Source organism: Crassostrea angulata, chromosome 9 (genome assembly GCF_025612915.1).
Source record: "Crassostrea angulata isolate pt1a10 chromosome 9, ASM2561291v2, whole genome shotgun sequence".
In the NCBI taxonomy this organism is placed as follows: Eukaryota; Metazoa; Mollusca; class Bivalvia; order Ostreida; family Ostreidae; genus Magallana; species Magallana angulata.
Genome location: NC_069119.1, coordinates 37,961,003 through 37,984,440, shown reverse-complemented (window position 1 = coordinate 37,984,440; position 23,438 = coordinate 37,961,003). Strand labels below are relative to the sequence as shown.

Below are 23,438 nucleotides of genomic sequence, written 5' to 3'. Positions count from 1 at the left end.
GTTTCATTATATTATTTCCTTTTTTCTCCCTTAAAATACGGTGTATTCCTTCATTTGCACACACTTAAATTTCCTTGGCCCAAAGGTGATCTGTGCCAAGTTGATTGAAATTAACCTAGTGATTCTGTAGGAGAAGAGGTAAATTTGAACAGTTTACAACGACGTTGACGACGACAAAAAGAAGACAAATGTTATATGTGGCGGGTAATGACGCTGCAATTGTGTATAAATCGGCTGAACTGTACTTGACATTTAACATGAATAATTCTAAACAAATTTTTTTATACCTCTATTATTTAAACACGATTTTTGGTCAACAAAATTTATGCAAAGCTTGCGAAACTTTTTTAAATTATTTTATCACGATTTAACAATTGCATCGGCAAATTTGCCAATCTAAATGTGTCTATTTAGGTCATTTGAACTTTGTCCTTTTTTCAACTTTTCACAACGGTATTGTGGTGAATAATGGGCCGTTATCTCCCATTTTTTAAAGTGTACATCAATCGAATTACAGGGCAGTGCAGGATATGTATAGGGCTATTATTTTCAGGTTTCAAATTTGAGCTGTATGGTTACCACCAGGTGGTTTCGAGGGGTTTATATCTCCCTTGCTTTTGATCACAAGACGCATTTATATTTCTTATCCAGGCGATCTTTACTTCCTCCGAAGTTTTCGATGCATTTACAAATTATTAAGGCATCAATCATCTTGATTTCAATAAAAGTATGCCGATGATAAAGTATAATATATTTTCTGATCGAGTTCTCTCAGTACTTTGATGATTTTCCTTATTGGCCGTTAGCTTTTACTGGCGTAATGGCTGCTGTTAGCGGGTGCTAACTTGACAATGGTTATAATGCCTAACAATGGAGTAAACTTTTCAAAATTTTGGTTTCATCATTCTGGGGGATGTAATTTCATATCAAATAGTTTGTAGTAGGGGAAAATCGTTAATGCAAGTATAATTCATGAACGATATCGAGTATACTTTTTCATCGCCGACAAACAGATTAATGGAAAGGTAACTCATTAAGGTGGAATAACACATCATCACAAAATGCCTGACCGCTGATCGAAACGACATTTCGTTTTATTAAAAAGATTTTATGGATTGTAACATGTTACATGTACTTACTCTATAGCTGGATAAAGTGTCGGACTTGTGATCCGTCCATCCCGAATTCGAATACAACAGGGACTTTTGTTGTGTCTTTCTGTAGTAATAATTTTAGATATTCATTTTTTATCCCCTAACTGCAGATTTTTCGCTTATTTGACATTTATACAGTTTATTTATCATTATATCTTTCATTATCAAAAAATTTCCTGTTAATTTGAGTGACTGTTTCCTGGTGTGTTATTCCACCTTAAGATGCCAACCACACCGGTACCCCGACACAATACGACAGTGTCTTGTTACAAGGAAGGATTTTCCACTTAAGATATACCCCCTTCTTTCCGGTCCTTTCTGTAAACTGCAATAAAGATTACAATATTGTAAAGACTATTTAACAAATAATAAAAAACTATACTGAAGACTTTAATCTATAAATGGGTCATTATAGAACAGGGGTCACTTTTCTTCATGTAGAGTGTGCTCATTTTTATCAAATGACAAATCTTATTCGCTATAGAGAGAGAGCGAGAGAGAGAGAGCAGCTTGAAAAACCGATATATTGTACCAATGTAAACTAAAACATGGCATGCGCCTTGTTTACAAGTAAAAAAAGAATTGTGAGCTCTGTAATTTGCTTATAACTGTACGCCTGACACTCAAATTTTAGTTTATCACTAGCAATCTTTTCTAATTCATTTGTAATCAATACATTTTTTTTTTTAAATGTTCAGAGGTGAATAACAGGAGCCAGTATTTGCATGCTACAATATTTTTAGATAAATGCTTTATGATGTACATGGATATCATAAGAAAGACGTAGCTAACCAACTAAATTTCTTAGCATGGAGTCCGAGAATACGGACATTAAATATTGTGAAATGCGAACGAATGATCACTTATGAACATGATGAATTTAGATGTAGTGTAAAGGAAAGGCAACGCAGGCGGATGCTTATTGGAAAAGTAAAACAATGGCGGACAAATTTGTACTAAGGGAATGAATGTTTCACACTGAGTGACCATGAAGAAAGTTTTTATACAAAGATATACTAAACCGTGATTTGTACCTTTAAGGATAACTACTGTTCACAGATAGTTCGCTCATCTGCGTCAACTATAATTTACTCCATTCACCAGTTATAACTCCGTCTTTTACGATCTGATTGGACAAAGGTCAGTCAAAACATTAGGTATAAACTTTTCTGGAGTAAGTGCCTATAAAACGCTTCAATGTAGTTTGCTGTTTATCTATACACAACAGATGCACGTATATTTCAAGTAGTGTTTCATTCCTACACACGAAATATCTAACGGTTTTCAAAGACAATTGATTCTCTTCATCATCTCAAGAAAGAAAGAAGCTCATTGTAAGAAAACAGATGTGCCAAGGTATAAATATTTTGGCATTTTTAATAATTGTTTAACTTGTTTAAACTGTTCAAATTAAAAAAGTTTGTTTTAACACAAATATTAAATTGGGATCTCAGTGTCTAATAAGGAAAAGCTGTGATTCATTTAGTTCAGCAGAATCCAGTATACCATTATCTGCCATCAGGGTGTAAATAGTTTAATGAAAAGTCTTAGACAAGACATGAGAATTGACCACCATGGAAATGCAGTATACATACATGTATACATACACAATTACATATCAGAAATCAGTTGGGTTTGTAAAGTTAGGAAAGGCGAGGCATTTTATCCAATGATGTACGTTGCATAATTTTAGTCTGAGGCAAATCAAAGTTTTAACAATCTTAGTGACTCTCATTTATGTGACACTTGTCTTCATGTTATGAAAGTAAAACTAGAACTGCATGAAAACAATCATGAGGTTCAAAATTTATAAGGAACAACTAATATAAAGACTGCTGGTTTCATTTTCATAGTGTGTCTTTGGAACATCCATTAGGTGTCTGTTTGGTTTTTATATTATATTCATAAAGGTCCTTCACTTAATTGGGAGTGGATAATGTTAACTGCAGAGCTAATTTTAAAATGATCAATCTGTATGATCATGTTGATCATTAACATCTATTTCATCAGCTGTGTTAAGACTCTGGATAATTGCCTGTGTCTAGATTCAACTTCATTTAATACTGTTGTTTCACTAGTATTCAAGGGTACCAATTTTCGTGGATAAAATGAAAATCACAGTTTCAAGGATACGTAAATTCGTGGCCAATGACCTTATCAATACAAAATACTACTAAGAATTGCAGTTCAATGAATATTTAATTTCAAGGATAAACTCAACAACAAAATCAACAAAAATTGGTATTCAATGAATATTGATGAAACAACAGTATTATATATCAGCATCTTAAAGTTTCATAATGTAATCTAATCTAAATTGTTTAAAAAGGGATTCCTGACCTGAAAAAAATTATAATGTTTCAATATTACATTTTATTGCATTCTTTTCAGTGGCGTCAGGAGCAATCTTAACAACCAAAATAAAAAAAAAAACTTGGTTATGGTTATGTTTAACTTTGCAAAAAAAGTAGGGGGGACTAAGCCTCCGCTAGCATCCCCCTCCGATTCCGACGCCTACATGTATACAGAATAAACCACAGGCTTCCCATTTTTCTTGTCCGCCTGTACTCCAAAAATACAAACATACACTTATAAGAAGTGATTTTTTCCTTCAATACTGTAAAAAAAATGTTGAAAGTTTGACATATTATGCAGTAGCTAGTACATGTATTAATTGAAATATTTTCAAATTATTTATATTCAAAATGTTAAAGACTAATTATTTACTAGGTGTTTGAAACTGTTTTAAAAGTGTCATGGCAATCAAAATAAGTGTTACAGAGTGTATACAGAAATTTAATATTTTTATGAATACCAGTTATTTATAGTGGTTGAAACTACTCTTCATTTTCTTTTCATTCTCAGATGACTTCAGAAAAAATCCTTTGACTTTGATCACACAGTGATTGATGATAATAGTGACTTGTATTGTAAACGACTGGCCCCGGGAAGATTCCCCAGGAGATTGAGGAAACCTATGGTGACCTGGGCTGGACCCATTACATGGGACTTATATTTGATTACCTCCACAAACATGGTGTTACAGAAAAACAGTACCGAGAATGCATGAATGAAATTCCGCTGACAGATGGCATGCGAGAACTCATCGAACACGTAGCCAAAAAAGGCCATGAATGTATCATTGTTACCGATGCGAATTCGGAGTTTATTGATTATATTTTAACTGAAACCGGTCTTAAAAATGCTTTTTACCGAGTGTATACAAATCCTACCAAATATGACGCAGAGGGAAGATTGACTATAGAGTTTTACCACACCCAGGACTGGTGTGATCTAAGTACTGTCAACCTGTGTAAGGGTCAAATGGTGGTGGATCATAAAGAAACACGGGAGCGGGAAGGAACACAATATAAGTGTGTCGTACTGGTTGGGGACGGAAATAACGACTTTTGTCCCGCACTCCGACTGTCGGAAAAAGATGTGGTCTGTCCGAGAATTAACTACAGGCTCTGGAAGAAGATCCAAAAGTTGAAGTCTGAATCAGAGGAAGGAAAGGATGGACTGAAAATACAAGCTCAGGTTGTAAACTGGACTTCGGGATTAGAAATTCTAGAATTTTTGAAAACATTGAATTGATAGCAACTAATGATTGATGGTTTTGGTGGTTATGGTGCAAGTTATCTTATGTGATTCAATGTTATACTTACATTGTAGATACAAAGTTATTTCAACAAATTAAAAAGGATATGTATAATTATTGTTATTAACCTAAATCTCAAAAGTAAAAATTGAAATAAAAAGTTCTCTGCAACAGTATTCATTTGTCTGTCCATGGAAATCATTTACAAAGTATAATTAATAGTACATACATGTCCTGGCAGAACCTGTATTATTTTATTCCAGCTTCTATAGGGCCTTTTCATCTCTATCAAAGAATGTATATTGGTTATAACTCTCTCTCTCTCTCTCTCTCTCTCTCTCTCTCTCTCTCTCTCTCTCTCTCTCTCTCTCTCTCTCTCTCTCTCTCTCTCTCTCGCTTTGTGTTTTATCATGTCGGTCACTATGTCCTAAACTTGAAAGTACAATTTGACATACAATTCTATTTGTCCAGAGAATTACACAAAGGTGCATAGTAGTGACAACAAAGTGCATATTCCAAAATATACTTTGTAAGGGGTGGGTGGGGGTTCAGGTGGGGATAAGTTTCTTTGCCATGGAGAGGGGTCCAAGATCTGCTCTCATTAACATTATTACATGCATGTGAATTTGATAATATTTTTTTTCTGGTGTAGGGGGGGGGGGGGTTCTGACGCTGCCGAGGTCCTCACATGCTAATACATTGGGATGGTGACAATTTCCTGTTGGTTGACAGTTTTTAAGGATTTATTGGTATATTATATTATAGATTCACATTAAGGATCAAAGATCAAGTTTCATAATTTGATGTGGATTGACATTTTTGTGCTGGCACTTACGATAACCCTGATCATTCAGAGAAATTGAGCCACCTTTAATATCAATGAATTCATCCACATCAGCCATATAAAGTTCTATGGAATAATTCTTGGAATGACTTGATCACTGAATTTAGTTGGTCTCAATAAACTTCAACTTCAGACACAGTTTTTGAAAGGCAAGGGGCCCTTTATTTGCATACAATTTTTGTGTTGAAGCACCAAATCCAAAAAACTTTTTCCAAGTGTTATGAGCACAGGCTTATTTCTTTTTTTATAAATGAAGTATTATAATTTCTTGTGCTGTGATGAAACCTAGAGAATAGAAAATATTCTGAAGGTACCTCACTACACCTAGACTTTTACTTTTTAAGACAGTACATCACAAGATGGAGATTTAAATGTTTTGTTAAACAATTTATATCGTTCGATTGGGTTTATGTTGTCGTAGGTCAGTGGTTAAAGTATTAAATTGGGCTTCTGAACCGCAGATGAGTTCGAATCCGCCTGGAGCTTTTATTCATTTTTGAATAAAATTTTCGAAAATGTAATTGCACAATTTTTGCCTATTTGACTTTATATAAATACTTCTTATACATTATGATATCTATCATAATCATGTAATTTTCTGCTGATTTGAGAAAATATTTCAAGGTGTATTTAGCCACCTTAATATAACACTGTATCTAAAGATGACATGGTATATGGTATCAAATTAATTTATTTTTCTACCTTTTTTTAGTGCGCCACCTTGATATAAAATATTTTTAATGGTAGGTGCCTGTGGGTTTTATTGATAATTTTGTTTGCCGGGGGATGGGGAAGGGGGGTACCAATGCTTAATTTTAGTAACTTTGCAATGTGAAATTTACCGTGTCATTCTATATTCTAGGGGTTTGGACAATCTCCCCCCCCCCCCCCTACTTTGTATTATGTCAAATGATGTTGTATTAATCAATTGCCATTTTAAGCAATTGTGCATCACCACTGCTTCCACTACAACAGAAACAAATTAGTTAACAGTCATTTGGCTGAATGGGGGGGGGGGGGGGGAGAAGGGGGGTTGAATCGATCGTACTGTTATTGTATCGGTCGTACTGTTGTACATGTATATACTTTCGATTACGTTTGTTTTATACATTTGCAACTCCTTAACTGTCTTCTCTGAAATATATAAATTACCTTTAGAACAACGGAATTCTCATAAAAAACTATATTGAGAAATTAATGTTTCTAAGGTTCCTGGAGAGGGGGGGGGGGTCTTATCACAAGATCTGGAATTCCTAAAACACTTTACATTGCAACTTACTTTTGAGGACAGGAAATGCCGACTTTTAACCCTTATAGAAAGGAACACAACCACTTCTAGATTAAAATTGTATCGCGACAGACAACATTACTTTTAAAGAAATGGGAATTCTTTGTTCAATTTTTTTCACAAAATGTAAGTATTTTTTATCTTTAAATCACATTGGCCTGCATAATACTTTTTAGATATCTCCCTGGCTTTTTCCATAACCAATCGTATGACAGAGATCTCACGGGCCATACTTTCGCTTTTGCAGAAGCCAGGGAGTTGTCGATTTTGAATGTTTACGCGAGAAATCAACAAGTTTGTCAATGTTGGGGTAAAAAAAATCTAAAGCGAAGGTTATAACTCAAAGAAAAATCATTTACAAAGAAATACGAATGGGCGCATATGTCTAGTTTAACAATTTAAATGAGAAATTAGCTGATAAAGTGAGGCGGTATCCAAGATGGCGTCCTCCCTTGTTATTTTTCCTCCAAGGTACCCACTTTTATAACGATGTTTTTTTTTTTCTACACAAGCCCCTGTGGTACAATTAGCTTAAAAATGGATCGATATGACAGTAAAGTATGGCTCTTGCTAGTATATATACATAAAATCTCTATATTAAAAAAAATAAAAACAAAACATATGATAATGAGGCAGGTATCACAGTCTATACTGAAATAGCCAGTATACTCATTACAGATGTTTGATCCACCTTTAAATTTATCGCGGGAAATATAGCGCGAGTGCACTGTGACGTCATCCATGACTTTGTTCGTCTTTGTTTACGTTTCTCGACTCAATACGGAGGTATGGAAGCATGTAACAAATCTTTTGAGTTTCGCCAAAGCATATGCGGTACTCAAAACGTGTCTTCAAACTTTAAGTCACCGTAAATTACGATTTAAAAGTCGGCCATTTTTGGCATAGCACCACGGGTGAAAACATTTGAGAGCATTATGGGATGTAGACAAAAAATTTTGTTTGATGAACTGTAGGTTTAGCTCGTTCTTTTTCCCGCGCACACTGGTTCTTAGAGCTCGCTTCGCTCGCTATAATAAAATCTCCAAAAATATGCTTCGGAACCCCCCCTACAAATATAATTATCCATCGACCCCCCCCCCCCCTAGAAAAAGGTATAGATCTGCGCAGGCGGTTGAAAATAAATTCTAACAAGTTCATCGTCTGCCTCAGATGTCCTTTTATACAGCTAAAATTGTCTTTAAATTGATAGAGAGCTCCACAATTATAAAAAGGCGAAGGGGAAAGCGCGAAGATGTGAAGGCGAGAGTGCGAAATTGCGATGGCGAAGAGGCGATAATAGTATTGCTTCTTTGCCTTCGCAACTTCTCACTTTCGCCTTCGCATCTTCGCGCTTCGCGGTCGCATCTTCGCATTTTCGCTCCTTCGCCGTCGCGCCTTAATTCGCAACTTCGCACTCTTGCACCTGGACTTAAAGGCAAAAGTGCGAAGGTCGTAGTGGCCCCATCGGAACACCATAATTTACTGCCACCCGGTAAATTCAAAATTTACAACATGACACACTTATTCATTTAGTATGGTGTTCCTGTGGTGTTCCATCATCTTGTCTACCAATGAGGAGGCAGATGAGAAAAAAATCGAAACCAAATCTGGAAATTAAAATGCTCAACTAACTGTGATCCTTAATTAAAACACTCTAACCTGACAACATGGACAATGTATAATATTTTTATCCGTCTGAAGGTAATAACAGACATAATTATGGAAACTGTCATTTTGAGAAGCGCTGTCTGGACTTCTCTCTATATCTTAATGAGATCAGAAGGAATCAAGGTTGCATTGCCCGTTTTAACATTAATTTCAATATATACTCTGTCCCAAGATATCCTGGATTCACATTTGGCTTAATTGCTTGATATTTATAAATACCTCAGGATTCAAACGATGTTCATTCAAAAGTATGAAAATTTTCCAAGATTTCTCAGTCGAAACGCCCCTGTTAGCTTATCAGGTTTCAATAAATGCTAAAAAATGTGATGTCTACGGAGATTTTGTATTGCAGCAAGCCCGGGTGATAACGTTGAAAAATTGCGCGATGTATTCCGAGTGTATTCCGAATAGAGAAAAGATGTAAACATTCCCCAATATAAATCTCCGTTCGGAATCTGTTTTCGTTCCTGTGAATTTTTCCGAGTGAAAGATGATAATGTATCATTGAATTTATCTTGGAAAATATCCCTTTCAAATATTTAAATTGCACTTCTTTCACAGGTATGTGTATTTTTAATAAAAATCGCCCAAATGTGCTGCATAAATATCTTGGGACAGACTATAACCATGGTTACATTGAAATTAAATGTTAAAACGGGCTTGGTCCCTGTGGCGAATACGGTGCTTGCATCAACTTCTACGTAATCGACCGAGACTTACTGAATGCTATCAAAAAAGGCGAGTGCGAAGGCGAGAGTGCGAAGTTGCGAAGGCGAAGGAGCGATAGTAGTATCGCTCCTTCGCACATTCGCATTTTCACTATCGCATCTTCGCACTCTCGCTCCTTCGCCGTCACACTCTTGCGCTTTCGCCTTCGCAACTTCGCACTCTCGCATCTTTAACCTAAAGGCGAAAGTGCAAAGGTCAAAGTAGCCCCATCGGAACACCACATGATTGTGATGTTGTAAATTTTGTATTTACTGCCACCCGGTAAATTCAAAATTTACAACATGACAGGTGCTTCCATAAATTAAAAGCTTAAAGAATATGACAGTAATATCAACATCTCTAGTAAAAGTCTCACAGAATTTTTAAAAAAAACAAAGTCCGTATGAATGTATTACCAAGAAAATGTCGAATAACATGAATTATTATACTTTCATGTTAAATACTGAAATCTGATTGGTTTAGAAGCAGTTGATAATCCGTTCTATATATTGCCCTCAGCGTTAGCAAAACACTTGGCAACGGGTAACACAACGAATTGTTACATGCGCGTACGGTTCGCCGTAGAATTCACTTCATTTCTATATTAATGATTTCTTTTTGGTTAAAATAAGACATCCAGTATAATGAAATAGATAGTGCCTGTTTGGGAGGGTAACTGTTGAAACTGACACCCCTCGAAAAGATTTCTAGTCGTTTCGACCTGTCCCTCGTTCGGACCCTAGTAGGTTCGGCCCAGAGTAGTTTGATCCTTAGTCGTTTCGGCCTGAGTTTAATTATTTTTGTATTAATAAGTGTTTGAATACTTGTTACTCTTAGACATTCTTATTTGTATTTAGAGTGTATTAATAAGTGTCTGAATTACTCTTAGTCATTCTTAGCCAATTTTTGGAACTCTAGTTAGTGTTTAAATATTTATTTATTATTCTTAGACATTCTTAGCCTATTTTCGGAACTTTTATAAATAAAAATTTTTAGTAGGTTAAATAATTATGATGTAGACCACTCTCTAAACCCAGGTAAATAATCAAATGAGAATTAAGTCAATCAAAAACTGTTTATTAAAATACATGTCATTAGCGAAGTAATGAGCACTAAACAAGCACTAAACAACTACAACAAGCACTAAACAACTACAACAAGCACTAAACAACTACAACAAGCACTAAACAACTACAACAGTAAAGACTAAACAACTAAACATAATAACAGTTTCATAAATAATATAATATTTACAATCCAGTCCTTCTCATCAGTCCAGTCCAGCAGTATAACACTATCACTATCACTGGTCCTGTCTGGGAACCGTTACATCACTGACTAAGTTTGCGTAGAGCTATAAACACACGGTCCGTTACATCACTGAATAAGTTTGTGTGGAGCTATAAACATACGGTCCGTTACATCCCTGAATACGTTTGTGTAGAGCTATAAACACACGGTCCGTTACATCCCTGAATAAGTTTGCGTGGAGCTATAAACACACGGTCCGTTACATCACTGAATAAGATGCTGGTATCCATCTTTTTAGGAAATATATTGTCTGATTCCACCATAAACTGTGTTGGATACTTTAAATAGAAAACCATGGTCAGGAATCCAAAATTATTATATTCATTAGCATTCTTCATATCTAATGGTGAAAAAAAAAGAAACAACAATATAACCTAAAGACTAAATAATATCAATTAATTTATCTCTGCAATCCAATTTCATTACATTCAATTGTATATATTTACATTATCTAGTGTATTTGCCTGTGATAACACTCCGTATCGATTTTGAACTATATAACTCATAATACAAATGACGCCAAATTAAGGCGCCAGCGGGGTTTGTTTATTTATATTTAAATAATTAATCGTACGATGGCCTAGAATTATATAAATATAAGTAATGAAGAATCATTCTTTTGAATATTATGAGGTGATAATTTCGGTCGGGTCGTGATCAAATCTCTCATAAAGCCCTTCGGGCTTTATTGGATTTGATCACGCCCCGACCAAAATTATCACCTTATAACACTAAAAAAATGATTCCTTATTCCTTATATAAAGCAAAAGACAGCCATGTTTGGATAATCACAAAGTGAGAAATTAACAGGTCAGTCAGTGTGAAATAAACAGGAGTCAGCATTACAGTCCATGTGAATTATACACAGGTCAGTTCCAGCTGCAGATGTTGAACAAAGTGAAAACAACATGAGTGGTTTTGAGAGCAGACTAGATTTGTACAGAAACATTTACAACCTGTCAATATCCAAGCTATCTCCATTCTATGGCTGATGTTGAGCTAAACATGACCTCCCCATAAGGACGGGCTGTGTGTTCACCTACAACAAGACATTACTTAGCTGTTTATTGATGAATCAACTAAAAAAATGATTCCTTATTCCTTATATAAAGCAAAAGACAGCCATGTTTGGATAATCACAAAGTGAGAAATTAACAGGTCAGTCAGTGTGAAATAAACAGGAGTCAGCATTACAGTCCATGTGAATTATACACAGGTCAGTTCCAGCTGCAGATGTTGAACAAAGTGAAAACAACATGTGTGGTTTTGAGAGCAGACTAGATTTGTACAGAAACATTTACAACCTGTCAATTTCCAAGCTATCTCCATTCTATGGCTGATGTTGAGCTAAACATGACCTCCCCATAAGGACGGGCTGTGTGTTCACCTACAACAAGACATTACTTAGCTGTTTATTGATGAATCAACATCATACAGTATATATATAAGACAGAGCAACATCTACAAATAAGTTTAACCTTATTACATTGACACATGCTTTAAAAGTTATGTAATTAATTAAATAATTTCAATCAACTTGTACTCGCAACAAAACAAATTAGAAATACATGTGTCACTATATTAACATCTGGTTTATTAATTACACTGACCTGTTATATTAATTAACTAATTAGAAAGACATGTGACTGTACATCTTTTAATGAAATATTTTTAATTTCTATTTATTTTAAGCAAACAAACAATGAATCCCAATGACTGGTAGACACAGCTAACCTTGTAATGAGCTGTTTATATTGACAAACAATCACACAGATAAACATGTCTTACATGTATCTTATTGATTGATAATTAACATGGACTGTGTGTCTTAGTTATCTATATCTAATTAATGTGAATGATAATGACTCAGACTTACCTGTTAGAGCGTCCTGTCTGGTGATATACCTGTAGACACACACCTTGTTGTTGTCCCATGATCCGACCCAGAGACGGTGAGTGCTGACATCATAACTCAGGCTCCGTGGTACACCCATCTCTTGTGATTTTGTCAGTAGATGTGACAAGAACTGACCGTCCATGTCCAACATCTGTACTGTTTTGGTTATATCATCACACACCAGGATGTGTGACAGCGCGTCAGTACAGATTCCATGTGGCTGTAGTCCTGATCCTGATGGAGGTCCTGTGTAGGAGAAACGATGTTTTCCTCCACGTTCTGTCACCACTACAGCAGTCCAATAGTCAGACACCACGACATCCCCATTGTTGTTCTCTGTTATATAGATAGGTCTACTATACAGTCCCCGTCCTGTGTTGTCATGTTTTATGGTTTGTGTCAGTTGTCCACTCTGGTTGTACCGGGTTACCTTGCCTGTGTTTGTATGTATATACCACATCCCGACCAGTAGATCCCCAGTGGACGGGGACCAGTACACACACTGTGGCCACCATATAGAGTCTGTTTTCTCTATAAGTGTGGTGGTAGTTTTCATGTCCTTTGACAGTTTGTTGATGTTAGAATTCATATCTATATAAATCAGTTCACTCTCACTGTCCACTGTGTGTAATCCTCCATTAAAATAAATACATGAATCCTCCACACGATGTAGAGGGACACCTGTTGTGTCTGTCAAGATGATACTCTTTCTTTCACTGACCCAGACCCGGTCTGATGTCACACAGGAAATGTGATAACAACGACGGACATCTGTCACTGTGAGAGAGTGAAGTAACTCGGGGGGAGACATCAGTTTCAGCAGACACTGGTTTCCTTGCTGTGGTTTTTCTGTCCCTGGGGTTGGGATTCCAATCAGTGACTCCATCACACGACTTTGATCTACAAACATCAAACATAGAATTCTAATCCTGTTTTGTAACGAGAAGTAGATTAAGTTAATTAAATACTCTGATTAAGACATTGGTAAATTCCTTAGTAACTTCGAGACTCGACTATGGAAATAGTTTACTTTTTAACGTAAACAAAGGTTCCATGGATAAATTACAAAAAATCCAAAATACCGCAGCTCGATTTGTGACCAAACAAGAAAACGAGACCATATCACCCCTATTCTTGCTGACTTACATTGGCTTCCTGTTGAATTCCGTCCGAAATATAAAATTCTTGTTTTTACCTATTTGACAATTCATGGATTCGCTCCAGAATACTTACAGGAATTAGTTACAATCCGTAAAATAAACCGGACTCTACGATCCGACGGGAGCTTGTCACTGATTTTACCTAGGGTGCGCACTGGAACATATGGTGAAAGACAATTTAGCTTTTCTGCTCCCTATTTATGGAACAGCCTTCCAGTGCGTATCCGCCAAGCCAAATCCGTTCAATGTTTTAAAAAACAATTGAAAACTTATTTTTATAAACTGGCTTTTGATTAATTTTTAAGGTATATTTTTATGTGTGCGCAAACTTTTTACTATATCCAAATTTTTACCATAGATGATTGTAATCTGTCGACCTATATTATTTACTTCTCCTTTTGTTTTATAGCTATGCATTTTATGTTTTGTAATGTCCATTTTATGTAAAGCGCCTTAGAGTGATAATTTTATTATATAGGGCGCTATAGAAATTATTATTATTATTATTATTATTATTATTATTATTATTATTATTATTAAAGTAATTCTCAAACTCATTTAAATACTTTAAAAGAATTTCTCTAGTATATCTTAATTTCATAACCATGATAATGTTTGCATCTTCTCATTCTAATAAGGTTGAGGAATAAACTACATTTGGTAACATGTACATACATGTAAAAATGAATAACAATTACATTAATATATGTTAACTAATATATGAATTACAATCACAATGAAATATATATATATTAAACTGAATTAACAATTAAATAAATATCAATTGTGTGATTTAACGAAATAACTAAGGTATCCTTAGATCTCATTGAAACCTGTATGATACCTAACACATATATACTGCATCAATGATAATGACTCAGACTTACCTGTCAGAGCGTCCTGTCTGGTGATATACCTGTAGACACACACCTTGTTGTTGTCCCATGATCCGACCCAGAGACGGTGAGTGTTGACATCATAGCTCAGGCCCCATGGTTCATCCATCTCTTGTGATTTTGTCAGTAGATGTGACAGGAACTGACCGTCCTTGTCCAACATCTGTACTGTTTTGGTTTTATCATCGCACACCAGGATGTGTGACAGCGCGTCAGTACAGATTCCACATGGCTCTAGTCCTGATCCTGATGGATGTCCTCTGTAGGAGAAACGATGTTTTCCTCCACGCTCTGTCACCTCTACAGCACTAGACTCATAGTCAGACACCACGACATCCCCATTGTTGTTCTCTGTTATATAGCGAGGTTTTCTACACAGTCGCCGTCCTGTGTTGTCATGTTGTATAGGTTGTGTGAGTTGTCCGCTCTGGTTGTACCGGGTTACCTTGCCTGTGTCTGTATCATTGTTATACATCCCGACCAGTAGATCCCCAGTGGACGGGGACCAGAACAAACACCGTGGTCTCCATGTAGACGCTGTTCTCTCTATCAATGTGGTGGTTGTTTTCATATCCTTTGACAGTTTGTTGATGTTATCATTCATATCTATATAAATCAGTTCACTCTCACTGTTCACTGTGTGTAATCCTCTATATAAACCACTACATGAATCCTGCACACGATGTAGAGGGACACCTGTTGTGTCTATCAAGATGAGATTGCTTTCTCTATCACCGACCCAGACCCGGTCTGATGTCACACAGGAAATGTGATAACAACGATCAACACCTGTCACTGTGAGAGATTGATGGAGCTCAGCACCAGATGTCAGTTTCAGCAGACACTGGTTTCCTATGCGTCGGTTTCCTCTCTCTGTGATTTGGATTGCACTCAGTGACTCCATCACATCCTCCTTGTTGAGTGACTCAGTCATGGAGAGCTGGCTGGTGTGAAGTGTAGGATGTATCTGGGGGAGGGCTGTCTTTATTGAGGAGAGGAATTGTAGTGGTCTGATTACTTTCCTCTGTTCATATATGTATACATATCTCTGTAGGCTAACAATATGTCTGATCATTTCTTTCTGCTGCTTTAAACATCTGTGTTTGAAATCAAAGTCACAGAACACATTACACATGAAATCGTTTTGTATATAGTTGTATGAGATGCTTCAGTTTCTGCGCCTTTGTTAACATCTCTGATTGATAGAGGGAGAATTCTGTGTGACAGGTTTTACAATCAGTTTTGATTCGTGGCAGGAGAACAGGTCTGTAAAAGAGAGTCTCACTTCTGATGGTATGAATGGTTCCTCTGTGTTGTTGTCGCTTTGATTGATATGCTACTTGTATACTTGTATACTTGTGCCTTCTTTTTCTAAAGGAAGTATTTGGGAATCTATCAGATTTATGTCCAAAACAAGAATTACACACAGGAACTTGACACGGGTCACAGTACTTTATATAAACATGGCTAGGATGTCGCACACAGATCTCTTGTGTTGGGATATAGTTGATTTTATCACGGTGTGACACAACATCATGGTCTATTGTTTGGAGATCTTTTACATGGTTCTCTTTACACTGGGGACACAGATCACATGGACACGATACACAATAGTACTCTGTGTCCCCCAGACACTTAGAACATTGATGTACTTTACATGGAATGCTTGCTGTTTCCATTGTGTAGAGGGACTAGGTTTCAAAATCACAACCTGTTTAATTAAAAAACATAAAGTGTTTTAAATGAAGTCAACCACATTATTTCCACACATCAATATCAAATTTTATATGAATTTTTTTCATTTAAAACATGTTTCTTTAATGTAATAATATATCACTCCTACCAAGATAATCATGATTCATATAAATAATGATTCATCAATATAGCTCTGGTTACTTAGACACTCAACTTGATAAAGAAATTGCCCAAAATATGATTGACATGAGAGAGAGAGAGAGAGAGAGAGAGAGAGAGAGAGAGAGAGAATTCTCTCTCTGACCTTCTCTGTAAAACATGCTATCTTGTTTTCTCTTTGTATCTCTCTATCCTTTTCTCACCATTTAGAACATTTTCCAGACAGAATTCTCTCTCTTTCTCTCTCTCAGGCTTAAGATGTACTCTTGTTTCTTTTCTTTCATTTTCTATCTTTCTCTCTCTCTGTATATATCTCGGACTTGTATTGCTCAGCTTATTTCTCATTTCTTTATTCATTTTATAACCTAATCAATAGGATTTTGTTGTTTTATTACAAATTAAATATTTTTGTCTATTTTGTATGTGTATTTAGATTTGAAAGTGATCTATTGGACCGCCGGTCAATAGACTGCGATCCATTAGACCGCCGGTCAATAGACTGAAATCTATTGGACCGGCAACGTATTTTAGAAAAAGTGAAATGGCTACAAGATTAAAAGATAACTTTATTATATTTATTTTACTATTGTTCTTAAAATTTATCTTCATAGTATGAAAACCTTCTGTAATTTATAATTGTAAACACAAAATACTAAACACGGGATTAGGTAATAAAACAATTATTTGATGCCTGAACAGTCAATAGAACCGATTTTTTTCCCTTGGTGTAGGGAACAGCTAAGTATAATCTATTGCCCTCGGCCGTTGGCCTCGGGCAATAGATCATACTAGGATGTTCCCTGCACATCGGGAAAAATATTTGGATCTATCGACTGCACAAGCATTATATAATTGTATACTATATCCCTTCTCAATATTTTTCTGCTTTCATACGTGCTTTCTTTCTCTGAAAAAGAGAGGGAGAGAGAATAAGAGAGCACTCTCTCTTATTCTCTTTGACCTTCTCTGTTAAACATGTAATCTTGTTTTCTCTTTCTATCTCTCTATCTATCCATTTCTTACTCTCTATAACATATTTTCCAGACAAGAATTCTCTCTCTCTGAGGCTTTACATGTACCCTTTATTCTTTTCTTTGAATTTCTTTCTTTCTTTCTTTCTTTCTTTCTTTCTGTATATCCCTCAGATTTTTTCTTGCTTAGCTTGATCTCATGTTTCTCATTTCTTCTTTCATTCTTTATCCCTCTTTCTCAAAATTTCTCTGCTTTTTACATGGTTGCTTTCTCTGAGAGAGAAAGAGAGTTTCATAGCTTAACTTTATCTCTCCCTCTTGTTCTCCCTCTCTCTCTCTATCTCTCTTTCTCTGTCTTAACTTATATCCTTGTCTCCTACTTTCATTTGCTTTCTCTCTTTTTCTCTGTATATATCTCGGTTCTTGCTTACCTCATTTCTCATTCTTTCTTTCATTCTATATCCTTTTCTCAATATTTCTTTGCTTTTATACATGCTTGTTTTCTATGAGAGAGAGAGAATTCTCTTTTCTCTCTCTCTGTATATCCCTTAGAATGTTCTTGTTTAGCTTGAACTCATGTTTTTCATTCCTTCTTTCATTCTCTATCCCTATTTCTCAAAATTTCTCTGCTTTTAACACAGTTGCTTACTCTGAGAGAGATAAAGAGAGTTTCATTGCTAAACTTAATCTCTCTTTCTCTCCCCCTTTCTGACTTAACATAGATCCTTGTCTCCTCTCTTTCATTCTCTCTCTCTCTCTCTCTCTCTCTCTCTCTCTCTCTCTCTCTCTCTCTCTGTATATCTCAGACTTTTCTTGCTAAGCCTATTGCCCATTCCTTAATTCATTCATGAATGGATGAGAGAACAAATGGGAAAAAGGATTGAGAGACTCCTAAACATGTACCCACTTTCTATGGAACTGGTTTCTCACTTTCTTTCTCTCTCTCTCTCTCTCTCTCTCTCTCTTTCTCTTCTTTTCTCTGCTTAACATCTGCCCTTGTCTCTCTTTTCTTTTTCTCTCTCTTTTCTTTTCTCTCTCTCCCTCTCCCTTTTCCTCTCTCTCTCTCTCTCTCTCTCTCTCTCTCTCTCTCTCAATTTATCCCTCTCTCTCATTGATTCAAATATCGGCCAAGTGATTATCAATTAAAAAAATGAAAATATTAAATAATAGTCGTTTATAGAGTGCATACAGTTGCATACGGTATTTCGAAGTTTTAAGAAATATCACGATTCTCGGATTTTTTTTAATTGCTGTACATTGTAACAAGCGCACATAAACATTGACTACAGTATGATAGTTGAAATTTCTTCTTGATGAGAAACATGAAGATGAATTGTACGTCCATGCATGTGAATTGTAAACATCGCACATGTAGTGTTTATTTTTATCGATAAACATGAATTCTTTATTTATAAAACGGCAATATTTTCGAGTTGATATCAAAAGTATAGTAGTATAATGACTGCATTTACAAACCTTTTCTAGATAAAGGAATTAATATTGGATCATATACGTAACTGATTTGAGATGAATATAATCATACAAAATGCTATAAAACCGTGAGTTTTTAGACATGTTATAACTGAGTTTTTTTTTAACGTAAAATAGCTCAAAAAAGTACACACAACATGTGGATTTGGGTTGTTAAATTGCACAAGAAAATAAAATATGTTGCTCAAATAAGTTCAAACTAGATGCTGTCATTAGACAGTAATACCCGCACCAAGTGTTTGCCCCTAAATAACACTGTTTTGTACCAGTTTATTTAAAAATGAACGGCCACATGCAAGCTCCTGTAATACATTTAAAAATTATAATTTTCATAACTGAAGGATGAGATCCCTTCCCATATGATAATTCACATGAGCAGCACTTTATGTGCAATTTGGGGTTGAACTGTTTGCATTGAATTTTCAGTTAATCAATAATCTTAACATTTCATGTCATAGAAAGTATAATGGTCTCTATAATTATTACAAACAAAATACAAAATTAAACTAGTAGGCTAATTGTTCTCGAACAATTAGAGGTCTTTTCACCTTAATATTTTTAATGAATTGCTGGATTGCTCAATGAGGTATACAAAAATTTACTTTACCTATGATTCATGTTGTACTATAAAATGGGAAAACCACAAAGCCTTGAAACGATAAATGATTTTTAAAGAGATTTTTTTTTATTTTCAAGCCATTTCTTTAAGAATTCCATATTATATATATTGTAAACATTTATTAAATTAATTTTCTGAATTTTTTTCCACTTACTATGAACAAAAGTGAGTCAAGTGAATATTCTTTACACAATCATATAAACAGTCAACCTAACAATTGAAGAGAGTGTTCTGGAGGCTAGCTGTCTGTACAAAATGAATGGGTTGACTGTAAAAACAAGTTCCACTTGAGTAACCACAGGACTTGATGTGATACCTGGCTAACCCAATTGAATATGGAAGTTTCAATACTTTCAGGGGCAATAACTGCTATAAGGGGGCCTCATATCCTTTCGGTATGAATAGATTGAAGAACCCTCTAAGTGTACTGAGGACAATGGTAAAAGTTCCATATTTCTATCTCTTATGGTAGCGATAACAAGCTTTCCATAAATAGGGGAAATAACTCTATAAGTATTTAAAAGAAAGAGCCAAGGGACTACATTTTAAAATGTCTTAAGATGTCCTATCATATCCATGATAAAGTCTTTCTCTACCATACCTAACAAAAGAGATATACTTTTTTTTAATACTTTTTTTGCAAAAAAAAAACCCGTAATTTTTTGTTGCCCACTGATCCCCTTAATAATGAAAAAAATTCTGGAACCTGATCACACTTCAATATGACACCCCCAATCATATTCTAGAAGATGATTTGGCTACTGCAAAAAAAAAAATACGTTTTTGAAACCAGTTCTTTTGTAAAATAAAACAAAAACAAAACGTCATTTTACAGCCATTAAATGACCCCCAGGACAAAATTGAAAATTCCAAAACTTTATTGCGCATCTATAGGATACCCTAAAACATATTCCAAGAGATGATTTGTCTACTATTGAAAATGTAGGAGGGTTCGAGGAAGAAGGTTTTTTGTGAAAAAAACGTCATTTTTTACCAATTATTTGACCCCCAGGACTAACAGAGAATTTTTAAAACCTTTTTACAAAACAACATGATACCCAAAATCAAACTCCAAGGGTTGAGTTTGCTGGTTTATAAGATGTAAGAGCAGTTTGAGAAAGTAAAACGTGACAGACGGACGGACGGACAGACGGAACAGGGTAACAACAATATACCCGAACTTTCTTTAGAAAGTGCGGGTATAATAAATTTGTACAGGTATATACTTTCATATTGATTTTTTCATGAAGTCAAATGCGATATATCGGAGTAGATTTTCACGCTGTCAAAATATTTCTCGAACTCTTCGAATCCGTTAGTTAAATGCGTTTCAATTCGTTAAATAATTTCAAAATGTCATCGCAAATTCTTTAGTAATAATAGAATTATGCGAGAATTATTTTGTATGTTGGCAGTAGCACTATTATTGAGACATATCCGCATCTTTCGTGTTCCTTACGACTAATTTTAAAGGTGTGGAATCGTCTATCTTAAGGTAAACTTTCATGCTTATGATTTGAAATATTTGATTTGTATTGTTTCACAGTAATTACGGCGCAGGTAATTGTTAGATTTGAAAAATACTGCTCTGCATCGATTCGGTATGTCCAAGCCTCTCTTATCAACAACGAGTATGCAGTGTTGTTTTTTTTTAAACTTTAAAAATTCGTACATATATTGCAGATAATTGTTAGATTTTAAAAAATACTGCTCTGCATCGATTCGGTATGTCTCAACCTCTCTTAACAACAACGAGTATGCAGTGGGTTTTTTTTAAACTTAAATAATTCGTAAATATATTGCTCATACAAACAAAAGTTGTACAATTTTGTCCAGAATACTTTATAACACATCATCGGAAATCAACGACAAGTCTCGCATTCAGTTATACGCAATGAGTAAGTGTATGCGAGACGGGCCTTTGCTTTTCAACGATGATTTAAAAAAAGGGTATTTTCAAATAATAGCATATTTTCATCACACACTAGAATGGAAAATTTGGTGTTTAAGTTTCATAGCGGATGCAAAAGCAGCATTTTTTTTTATATCTCAGCATCAACTTGTGTAGAATAAAACGCGCTCGAAATGTGTAGATATTGACAATATATGTGTATATTTCATTAATAAAATGTTTATTTTTTAAATCAACATGTAATATTTGACTGAAAAAATATTAATCGTGGTATAAACAAAAGGCCAGACTTTAGTTATTAAAAAAACACAACACAGACGCAGAAAAAAAACCTAAAAACAGAAAATTAAAAAACGCGTTTACAATGCAGCTTCTTTGACGTCGTTTTCTGAGCATTGTGACGTCAAAAGATATAGCCCTTTTCTCATGACGGCAGTCATATTATTACTTATTAGGTTAGTTACTGACTCACTACGGAAATACATTCGGTTAATTAATCTCATAGATGGCAAGGGAAAGCCGAGCCGTCTATGAGATTGATGAACCCAATATATTTCCGTAGTGAGTCAGTAACTAACCTAATAAGTGTTTTGTTTTCCCGAGGACTATCAAGCGACATATTTATTCACAAATAGCGTTGATCTACGCAAAGCCATGTACAAGATGCCTAACGTCTCTTCCATTTTAACTCATTTAAACTCTTCAAAATATTCAATCTCACCTTTCAATAGTCTTTTAAAATCTTTGCTTCTTCCATGTTTACTTACAAAGTTTTGCTGCTATTTAATTTTAAATGTTTTCTTCCTTTCCTCTGCGGAGATTCGAGGAAATTTCGACGCCGCCATTTTGTTCTGCTTCAGACAAAACAATGTGACGTCAATATTCGAAGGGCAACTACTCTAATTTTAAAGAATTTCAAAGGGCAACTACTCCAAATACTTTAAGAACTTACGGTATGCGGTTTATGTATTAAATACTATGAAATGTCGAAATGAGTAAGCGAAGCGTCGGTCAATGACGGCCATGTTGCCTAATATTATTTCTCACCGAACAAATATAGAGATATATAAGGCAATTACGTGCTAATTTAAACCAATGAAAGTGTGACATTTCAGTCCAAGGGAAAACAAATACTGTAGAATCATTAAAATTCATGGTGGCTCAATTTTCGTGGTATTCTTGGGTAGCCCTTCCCCACGAATTTACATCCTCAACGAAAACAAATTTAGAAAAAGTTATCTTTGTTACTGAAACTGAAAACTGGCACATCAACGAAATTACATCCCCATGAATAATAAAAAAATTCACAACCCACGAAAATTGGCCTCCTTGAATTTAAATGATTCTATGATTTTACAGTATATATATAGAAGCAAAAGGAGAGAGAGAGAAAGAGAGAGAGAGAAAAAAAGAGAGAGAGAGAGAGAACAAGCATACATCTTAAACTGAAAAATTATGGAAGAGGGAATAAGATATATGCTCTGCTAAACATGCAACCAGTCTCTCTCTCTCTCTCTCTCTCTCTCTCTCTCTCTCTCTCTCTCTCTCTCTCTCTCTCTCTCTCTCTCTCTCTCTCTCTCTACTAACATTTACTCTCTTTTTCTGACATTTGGTCTTTCTCTTTAATTCTTTCTCGATCTATAAGACTTTTCTCTGCTATATATCTACTTTTGGTCACTCTCTCCCTCTTTTTGACTTTCTCTGTTAAACATGTACCCTTGTTCTCTCATTCTTTCTCTTCCTCTATTTATCTTTCCCATTTACCCTGCTTAACAGAAACTTTTGCTTTCTAATTGGGAGTTGAATTTATATAACTCTATGAGTTTCTATGATAAACTGGCAGTGAAACAGTGTTTGGACCTTAGCACATATAATCACTACTGACAAGACTTAGTACTAGAAAATAATCGATAATTTTGTTGTAGTGTATTCAGAAGCATTGTTTTTTCCATAAAATTATTCTATCTCTCTCTCTCTCTCTCTCTCTCTCTCTCTCTCTCTCTCTCTCTCTCTCAATATTTACTCTCATACATGTACTGTTCCTCTCCTTACTCTCACCTAATT

The 23,438-nt window shown here is 35.2% G+C and overlaps 1 protein-coding gene and 2 pseudogenes across 1 annotated transcript in view; 2 read left to right on the top strand and 1 right to left on the bottom strand.

The window, feature by feature from the left end:
- Positions 1-23,438, top strand: part of LOC128163007 (pyridoxal phosphate phosphatase PHOSPHO2-like) — a 178,333-nt pseudogene that overhangs the window by 76,296 nt on the left and 78,599 nt on the right.
- The window catches only part of LOC128162328 (uncharacterized), a gene marked incomplete at its 3' end in the record, with an annotated part of 151,666 nt that overhangs the window by 68,675 nt on the left and 59,553 nt on the right, over positions 1-23,438 (bottom strand). Inside the window, 2 exon segments of the mRNA XM_052825474.1 lie at positions 12,607-13,371; positions 14,519-15,437. Coding sequence (XP_052681434.1) covers positions 12,607-13,371; positions 14,519-15,437 — 1,684 coding nt within the window.
- LOC128163009 (pyridoxal phosphate phosphatase PHOSPHO2-like) lies at positions 4,020-4,926 on the top strand (annotated as a pseudogene).